Source organism: Rutidosis leptorrhynchoides, chromosome 6 (genome assembly GCF_046630445.1).
Source record: "Rutidosis leptorrhynchoides isolate AG116_Rl617_1_P2 chromosome 6, CSIRO_AGI_Rlap_v1, whole genome shotgun sequence".
NCBI lineage: Eukaryota > Viridiplantae > Streptophyta > Magnoliopsida > Asterales > Asteraceae > Rutidosis > Rutidosis leptorrhynchoides.
Window position 1 is genome coordinate 3,676,506 of NC_092338.1, and position 10,359 is coordinate 3,686,864.

The 10,359-nt window shown below is 31.9% G+C and overlaps 1 protein-coding gene across 1 annotated transcript; it reads left to right on the plus strand.

The window, feature by feature from the left end:
• The first annotated feature begins 5,010 nt into the window (after positions 1-5,010).
• Positions 5,011-9,822, plus strand: LOC139852619 (reticulon-like protein B11). The gene is made up of 6 exons (XM_071841931.1): positions 5,011-5,116; positions 5,300-5,480; positions 5,870-6,011; positions 6,103-6,172; positions 8,653-8,845; positions 9,459-9,822. The coding sequence occupies exons 1-5, from the start codon at positions 5,065-5,067 to the stop codon at positions 8,811-8,813; spliced, it is 606 nt and encodes a 201-aa protein (XP_071698032.1). The 5' UTR covers positions 5,011-5,064; the 3' UTR covers positions 8,814-8,845; positions 9,459-9,822.
• Positions 9,823-10,359: the final 537 nt, after the last annotated feature.

The following is a 10,359-nucleotide window of genomic DNA, read 5'->3' on the forward strand; positions in this document are numbered from 1 at the left end:
TCTATCGAGCTTATATATCCAAAAATAGCCGCATTATATAATTGTAGAATACAAACTCATGTATAGTTCGATATAGGCACAACATGTAGATAACCGTTACATTAATAAAGGTTTTACTTGCTTTAAAAAAATTCCGTTGTAATGTTATGGATACATAAAATATTATAGAGTGTTTAAATATAAATAATTATAATTAAAGTTAAATATTGTAATGTTATTGATTATTTGTCAATTGAAGTTAAACTGATTCCAACGAACGGACTCATAATCTATGCGTTACTATTAAATACAAATCTTTTCGATCAAATGTAATCATTAATAAAAGATTTTCTTATAGTAAATTGTATTATACATTTGATATGTATTAATATTAATGTTATCGATTACTAATTTATACAAATGCCGTACTATATCTATATATATATATATATATATATATATATATATATATATATATATATATATATATATGAGAGAGATTAAAGGATAAGCATCAAATTGGGGATAAGGGGATAAGTGAATCCTGGCCACAGATCTCATCTCATTAAAAAAATAACGCGGAGGGGCAGTATTGTCAAAACACAAATATTAATAATTCCAATAAAATAAAATAAAAAAGAACAATAAACAGGAAATTAGGGTATATATATATATATATATATATATATATATATATATATATATATATATATATATATATATATATATATATATATATATATATATATGAGAGATTAAAGGATAAGCATCAAATTGGGGATAAGGGGATAAGTGAATCCTGGCCACAGATCTCATCTCATTAAAAAAATAACACGGAGGGGCAGTATTGTCAAAACATAAATATTAATAATTCCAATAAAATAAAATAAAAAAGAACAATAAACAAGAAATTAGGGTTTTTTCGGAGATCGAAGCATTCATTCATTGTTCATTCTACTTTCGAAGATCGATCGCGATACAAATTCAGAGATTCAAGTCATAAATCGAAAGATAATTGAACGTAAATCAATCGCGACAAGGTATAATCAACATTTACTAGGAATATATTCTGAATACGTAAGAAATTTAAGATTCATAATGATTCATTTTTTAAATCCATATGAAAAAAAAAACTGCAGATGACTGGCGAAGAAGATAAAAAGGAAAAAAGACCAGCAGATAAAGGGAAAGGTAACACAAAAAAATTTCCACAAATAGGTACGAATATGTTTTGATATTCACTTATTCATCTAAAAAATAATCATCATAAACTGTATATTCATATTGAATTTATTGAATTGCATATTTTTATATTGAATTGAATACATTATACTGTTTATATGAAAAAAGAATTGAAATACGAAAAATAGAAAATGATAACATACATGAGATGTATGTTAAGTAACTGATAGATAGACATTAAAAATCATTCAGTTGGACATATGAAATGTATTGATTATATAGCATACAATTGATGTATGTTAATAACATACTATGTATAGATTTAAATTTGTTGAATTGTATTAACATACATTTAATGTATGTTATTAAGAATTTCTCATTTAATATATGAATACATGATTTAATGTGAAATCAAAAAATAAATAATATAAAAAAAACTGTTATGAGCTTAAATCAACTATGTTTTTGTTTCCTACTATATTGTTGCAGGTTTGAAATACCTTTTAGTAAATAAGAGACAAAAGTTAACTACCTTTACTATGGAAGACACTAAGTTACTAGAGAAAGTAATGGTTTAAATACTAATTTTTTTTAACATAATACCAAATAAAAAACCTCGATCTATTGCGAATAATAATAATTTCGGAGAAGGGACTAGTGGAATAAAGAAGGAAAAAGAAAGTATACAAAAAAAAAAGATAAAGAAGTTGAGGGTGAAAATAACAACAACGAAAAGAAAGAAGAAAGCAAAGTTGATTCAGATGATGACTTTGAAACACCAAAGATCAAGAAAATAGAGGAACAAAGTAATATTCATTTTAAAGAAACATGTTTGTTAGTCTATAATTGTGTTATGATAACCCTTAAGAGTGTAGGGTTTTAATAACCCTTAAGAGTGTAGTATGCTTCGCAATTTCATTTCTTGAAACTTCTAAAGAAAACCCATATCTAGTTATCATCACTCTCAAACCCCAAGTGATTCGAGTTAGGAATTAGACCAAGAGGCTTTAAGGATTGATTTCTATCATCCTTGTGATCATCAAACCAGGTTAGTGTGCTTGAATCTGGCTTTGATTTCTTGTATAATTGGGGTTTTGGGTGTAAAATGGGTTTTGTGCATTTTGAGCTTGAATATAGTGATTTTGTTGTTATTCGTGAAAGCAGTTGCTGCTACTGTTCTTCATTACTCGCACGAGTGAGCATTCACTCATACGGTTGAGGTGGTGAACCGTGTGGTGAACCGTGCGAGTAAGCGATTAAGGGGAACTGTTGTTTTATTTGAGATGATACGTACAGTTGAGATGTGACTCGTACGAGTCATTGGTCACTCGTGTAGTGAACCGTACGGATCAGTTGGTTCTGATTTGGATGTTTGGTCATAGACCAAACATACGAGTGAGTTGTCAATCACACGGTTGAGGGTTCTCAAACGTGCGAGTGAGGTGTTACTCGTACGCTTGGCAGAGTAGTTGTTAAGTGTTTAAGTGTTGATATATTGGTGTTGTTGTCTTGTTGCTAGGATGATATCAAGACATATTACTGATCGTGTTATGTCTATTCTTAGGTGGAAAAGATAAAGAGAAAGCTCAGTATTCAGAACCTGAGCCGTTGCTGGTAATTGGTGAGTGAGTCTATCTTCGGATAGAATTTAAGTAGCAAATCATGCTACTGTGGATTACTCTGATTACCTTGTGTAGTGTAGTGATTTCCATGCTAGTTGGATAATTACATGCTATGTGAATTATATGTTGTATATGTGCACTGTGCTTGACACCAGCCGTTCCTAAGGAGGTTGGGGACTCACAACTGTTCCTAGGGAGGTTGTAGTCCGTATGAGGTCAACCGTTCTAAAGGAGGTTGGGTCTCAATTTGCTTATGGGTGACTGATTCAGCAGAAAGGACTATCGGTAGATGCTAGCTTAATCAGCTAGGTCGTGTGCCAGTACAAGCCGCCGATCCTCGTATTGTCTTTGTTTGTATGCTTGTTTGTTGTAAGCATGATGGTTGATTTTTGTATGATGGATTGCTTAAGCTTAGTCTGTATATAGATTCCATTCACTTAGCGATGGGCTAATCCCCCGCATTCCTCCCCTGCAAGTTTAGGTACTGCTGTTGGGACTAGGCTGTGAAGTTGATGACATGTTTGACTTGTAACTCTGATGTGGACTGTTGTAACTGTGTTTGTAATTAGTAGCACCGTTTGTGATTTTTAAACTTAATTACGTGGCTTTCTGTACTCATGTAATTAATGTTGCGATTTTAATAATCAAGACTTCCGATGTGTTTTAAAAAAATGATCGGTGTTACACTAGACATACAAACCAGTCCTTCATTCCGGTCATATGATATGAGCATGCCAAGTCCAAAAACCATATACCTTGTGGTATCTTTTCTTTGACTTCAACCGTAGCCATCAACAACAACTCTTCATTTTCGTCTAACTCAGTGTAATTTGCAACTCGATCTCTAGAAGAGCATTCATAAGCAAAATGTCCCATTTTGTGACATTTGTAGCACTCCACATTTGCTTTGTCGAAATGAGAATGACCTCGTCCACGTCCTCTACCTCTACATCTACCATATGAATTGCTACATCTTCCTTGTCCCCGTCCAGTATCATATTCGACTTTCAAAACTTGCTCATCGGGTAGTCTCTTCAGAAGTTTCTGTTCATGTACTAGCAAAGAACTTTGTAGCTCATTAACTGAAATTGAATCAAGGTCTTTTGATTCTTCAATTGAACATATCACAGGTATGAAATTCTCTGTCAATGTATGAAGAACTTTCTCCACAATCTTTACATCCGTCATGCTCTCTCCACAATTACGCATATCATTTGCGGTCACCATTATTCTTCCAAAATAATTCTTAACATTTTCACCAGATTTCATCTCTAACAATTCAAAGTCTCTCCTTAACCGCTGCAATTGGGCTCGCTTAACTCTTGCACTCCCTTTGATACTTTATCTTCATGGCATCCCAAATTTGTTTAGATGTGTTCTTTTGTGTAATCATCTTAAGGATGTGCTTGTGTATGACTGAAAGAAAATATTTCGAACCTTCAAATCCTTCAATTTTGCGACATCTAGACTGACTCTCTTAGCCTTATCTGTCATCTTTGATCTTTTAGCTGATTCAGTGTAGCCCTCTTCGATCGCTTGTGAATTCTCCTTAGATCTGGGGAGAGTCTCTATTACCAAACACCAATGATCATAATCTCCATCAAACTTTGGCACAATTATCGTCTGAAAATGGCTATTCTCTTTTGCCATTGCACTCATTTTTTGATCGATCACACTTTGTTCTGCTCCTAATACCACTTGAAAGAGTTAATAACAGGGAATAAAACAAACACACTGATAATTTATTCATTAATCAATCACCATATATAAATATGGCAAGGTACAAGAAAGACTCCAACGTTAACCCTGAAAATCAGGATCTGACCTTACTAATCGCATGACCAATTTCACTAATTGACTGCGTACATTACACATAAAACAAGGACTGGACTATTTAATCATTTAAGCCCGAACGCGTACATTACTATTTAATCATTTCACTAATTGACTGCGTACATTACACATAAAACAAGGACTGGACTATTTAATCATAAAGCAATATAGTTCGGGTTTCCTGCCCGAACGCGTGTGTATCTGCAAATGATGACTAGGCTTCGGTCCGGACTGATGCAAGCTTGCCGTTAAAAAAAAAAAAAAAAAAAAAAATCATTTAAGCCCATTTATTTCTAAAGACCTAACAACCCAAAAAAAAAAAAAAAAAAAAAAAAGCCCAAATCTCGTTTCCTCTCTCTCTCTCTCTCTCTCTCTCTCTCTATATATATCCGTCCGTCGATCTATTTCTTCCTCTTCTTCTTCAATCTAATCAGAAACCCTGATCGCCATGGGTGATTTTGGCCGGATTTCTGTCTACGATGCTCTTGGAGGCGGTGCAGGTCTCTATTTTTCTATTTTATATCTCTATCTGAATTAGTAAAAAAAAAATTACAAATCGTTACATGTATTTCGTTTCAATACCTCCTCAATTAATTTATTTATATGATATGATACATTTCGATTGCGATTTCCTTTGCTATTGAGCCAATTGTTAATGAATGTTATGAATTACGATGATGCAGTTGCTGATATATTGTTATGGAAGAATTCATACGGAAGCGGCGTTTTTTTAGTTGTTTCTACAATTTTATGGTTTCTATTTGAAAGAGGAGGTTACAATATTTTGGCATTTGTTGCCAATAATCTACTGCTTTTGGTTGTTATTCTCTTCTTTTGGGCTAAATCTGCTTCTCTTCTTAATAGGTTTGTTTTCAATGAGCTTATGATAAGTTTTATAATCGATTGAGACTAATTGCGGATCAGCAATTGATTACAGTTATACGAGCTGTTCATCTAAGGCATTATGTAATAACAAATATAACAAGTCTGCATATATATATATATTTGTACAATTATACATACATGTTATTATTGACATAAGCTTTGAAAATATTGTGATAGTGCAATAACTAGGCTCTTATATACTATAGGAGCACTATTTGTTCTTCATGATTGCTGTACAGTGTACTTCGCTCATTAATTTGTCTGTTTTGATATAGTATGAGTGCTTGGATTTTGTTTTGCTAAATACTCCGTATTATACCTTAGAGTAGAATTACAATTGACATATTCTATTTATATGATGAGTGTAGACCTCTTCCTCCAATTCCTGAATTGGATATTTCGGAGGAATCAGTTCTTATTGCTGCTGAAGAGATGCAAGTGTGGATCAATCATGTGTTTTCAATTGCACACAAAATTGCAGTTGAGGGAAACGTGAAAGCCTCGCTCGCAGTACGATTTCATGAATTTCTCTTGTTGTTATAAATGCAAATTTTGCTAAGATCTGAAGTTACAATCAATTTATTTGTGATTGGCTCTTCAGGTTGTTTCTACCTTATGGCTGATTTCTTACATTGGTAGCTTTTTCAACTTCCTTACACTGATCTATATTGGTGAGCTAGTCGTTATTCTTATTTTATTTGCAAGTGCTGTGATGTGCCGAAACGTAACCTTTATTTATGAACGGATTTGAGTTATTTTGTTACACGAATTGATTTATTGTATATGTAGTGTTTTAATGAATTCAGGTTGATTTCACACATATATAGGCAACTAGTCCTATCCGCGTAGTTTAGTTTTATAGGTAAATCCGATTCGTTCCACAGGGAGATGGAGTGTTAAATGGTTTTTAATAGTCTTTGAAGTTAAACTTATTTAAAGGGGGTTTTGGATTAGGAATTTAGAATACTACATAATAATAATAAAATATAACTAAATCTTAATTTAATTTAACTACTTATTAATTATACGATTACATGATTTATAATTATTAACTTAAAAGTGAACTAAATGAAACTATACTATTTGTGATAAAACAATTGTATTATTAAATGGTAATAAGTAAAACAATAATCTTGCATTAAAACTAAATGATTAGGAATTTGTTTTAAACAATAAAATACAAATCTATTTAAATTAACTAAATAATAAGTTTTAATTAAATTAAAGATGAATTATAGGAAATTATAATAATTAAACTAATTATAAATTAATTACTTTAAAATAATAATAAAAGATTTAATTTAAACTTTGGAATGTAACTAAATTCGTAACAGTACTGATATTACACTTACGCGTTTCGTGTACGTACATACGCGTTTCGCGTATATGTTTAATGATACGCGGTTCGTGTGAAATTATACGCGATCCGCGTATGGTTTATTCGATGTGACAAAACAATACTGGTTCAACCGAAGGAGATTTAAGTTATAATTTAAATTTTATGATTAATAGTACGTAAAAATGATAAATAATAATAATTTGCAATATATAAATAGGAGTGTTTACTTAATTGTGTCACCTCTAGATCCATAGATTGTTTTAAGTTTAAGCTCTATTAAAATGTTTAGTATAAAACTTTATATTTTTTCTTTCGAATAAATGAAGTTTCAACTAGCTAAATTAAGTCTAATTTTCATCGGATCTTATTTAGATAGTTACTATTTCCAAAGTATTTAAATTGAGACCCAACCCAGTTTTGACTTTCGCCAAAACCCAAATCATAACGGTTTCCCTTTTTACAATTTCACTATTATATACCTAATGATATTACCCAAACCACCGAACTTTATTCCTAATTTAGTGTTAATAAATTATTTATAAGTCCGTCTAAATCACTTTTAATGTTGAAGCTTAATTTATATAAATAAAAATTACTTTCGTTATTTGAATCTAATAAATTAAGTGACAAGGGTTAAATATCTAAATACATAATAATGGTTCTTTTAATTAGGCTCAATGTTAAAAATACTTAAGTTACATTTTAATTTTTACAATTGATAACAATCCATTTCACTAGAGCTCTACATCTAAGCAAACACTAGGGAAATTTAGCTACTCATTATACTAGGGTAAACATAAAAATATAAATATACAAACATAATAATAACGATAAAAATTGATAACGATAATTTTAATAGAATATACTTACGAAAATCTTCACTTTCATTTACTTCAAATGGTAGAAAATTACAATAACAACACCCTTGCACTCGAACAATAATACCCTTAATCACGAACAATACACCCTTAATATTGAAACTATCCTAAAAATTGAACTTGAAAATTAATTGGAACTGAACTTAATTTATACGGAGTACAAAGATACTAATAAAATGATGATAATATCCCTCTGCTCTCTATTTTGCTATGTATATTTGTGTTGTATGGATTTGTGTACTGACCATTCCTCCCTGTCTGTGTAATGTACTCCGTATTATATCATAGTATTAGAAGTAGTAGGTAGACTTCTCTCTGATCCCTTTTTGCTGTAAAAGACTGGAAAGTGAATTATTCCCTTAAGCATGCGTATAAATATAGTTAATATATATTAAAAAGCAACCGTCCCATGTGAACTTGGAATCTGAATCTGGATCAAACATTACGCGTTTCGCGTAGGTCTTCACACGTTTCGCGTAGGTGTTAAGTAGAATCTGGAATTTAGCCACAACATTACGCGTTTCGCGTAAGGTATTACGCGATCCGCGTAGGAGTAAACTGCAGTTTTTTTATTTTTAATTTTATGTTTGTTCTTTGTTGACCCGTGTTGTCGTATATTGACTTGGAACTTTCATTTGAACTCTTTTCCTTCGATCATCTTGGACTTTGTTTCGGATAAACGTTATCTCGATATATATTTGGTTAAAACCCGTCGTTTATTATCATTTCTTCAAACTTCAAGCTCGCGTTTACTTTTGCCGTTTTTCTCGTGAATTATGCATTTGAATGTCTTCGTTTCGGTAAAAGCCGATGAAATATAAATGATATTGCGTCGAAATATATGTATGTTTAAAGCAATATCATGCTGTATGCCATTAAAGTGTTAAACACTAAAAGTTACCTTGGAATGTGACGTTTATTGGTTTCATCTCAGCGATACTTGCGAGTTTATCAGTACCTTTCTTATACGACATGTTCCAGACCCAAGTGGATGAGAAGCTGATTGTAGTGCACAAGCTCGCCCATTCAATCCACATGCAAGCCGATATTGCCTTACAAATGCTCCCATTAACACACAAGCAAAAAACTCAGTAGCCCAGCCCAGTATGTACGTACATGTTAACAAGGTAAGCTTCCTATCTGTCATCCACACTGGGCATGTTGCTTTATATGTCAGCAGTCTAAGAGGTTTAATTAATACATACATGTGCTCCTTTTTTTTTAAATCTTTTATTTTTTAAAGAACAGATTAGTTGCTGAAGAATATTAATACACAGAGTATCAAGGCTATTTACGTCAAAGATATTCATGACTCGCATGTTTAATCTGAACTCTGAACCAACCTATATAGTTTTAAAGATTAAGAGACTCTCTTGTACATTGATAAATGTCTGAATGTGTTTACTTAGTTAAATTATCCATTTACTCCTTAGAATATTATTCATTTAGACCAAATTATACGGGTAAATAATATATAAAATGTAATATAGCGAAATCACTGCAAGTTCACCACATCATTTGGCGTCTGTTGAGCTGTTAAATGGAGTAGAATTACATTGATCATGATCAATGAAGTTATTATTAGTATTAGCTGTTTTGAGGAGTTCATATTATATTAGTTGGGAGCTAGTCATATGATTCTTACATTCAATTCAGGTGATTGTGGAATGAATAGCTTTTATTTTTGTGTGTATCTATTTGATTTCTGTTTTCCTAATCATAACAACAATACGTTTACAGGTTTTCTTGATGTTGTTACGGAGACCTATGCCTAAGATTGTGGCAACACAAAGTAGAATTGCTATTAGTCTGAGTGCCGTCGCCCCAGGTACTTCATATTATTTGGTTGCTGCAATTTTCCATCCAGTGTTTGCAGAGATGTTAGTTTTTGAGGGTATGAATATTGTGCGAATGCAAGGTGGTATTATCATGTATTTTTTGGGTGTTGATGGAAGCAGATATGTACCTTCAGCTTTTGGGATAATTTCTAATTTCTAAGTTGAAATTTTACGTGTCTTTATTTATTCACGTTTTAACTTCTTCGTTTACATTTAAGTTTGGGGTAAACTTTCATGCTAAAATTTATTTTTTCGCCCTGTCATTGTAGAGCTCTAATAACATTATCAAATGTTGATGTTACATGTGGTCTACTAGAATGCTTGTTTGTAGGTTGTTGGAAGGGTTTACTATTGTTAGTTAGGGTTTAAACTAACAGTCATAGAAATTTCCATCCCATTACAAGGCACATTACCTACCATATTTGTATTTACTATGCAAATCGATATCCATTTAGTTGAAGCAAGTTTATTTATTTGAAATTTATCATCATACGATTTTTTTTTTTTTAAAAATTACTGTATTAGGTTAGAATCTTTTAGTTCCAAAGCAAAAGAGACATGTAGTATAAACTAAATAATAAGACAAGTATAACCGAAATCCTTGCCGGGCGCCTCGTCCTGGGCCATCGCACGGAAAACTATAACCGAAATTTTTTTTATCTGGCATTAACTTGGAACCACGTGCATTTAACGCACCTTTTACTAAGATCAAGGTAGTTGTATGTAAACCCAGAGCAATAGCATGATGCACCAAAAAGTTTCCAGGACCTATTGTTAAGAATAGTGAATTACTATTCTCATTA

Bases quoted from the DNA above. Each gene is read 5' to 3' on its own strand.
- LOC139852619 (XM_071841931.1), top strand. From the start codon at position 5,065: ATGGGTGATTTTGGCCGGATTTCTGTCTACGATGCTCTTGGAGGCGGT. The intron at 5,117-5,299 runs GTCTCTATTTTT...ACGATGATGCAG, and splicing joins TGCTCTTGGAGGCGGTGCAG to TTGCTGATATATTGTTATGG. The intron at 6,173-8,652 runs GTGAGCTAGTCG...GTTTCATCTCAG, and splicing joins CCTTACACTGATCTATATTG to CGATACTTGCGAGTTTATCA.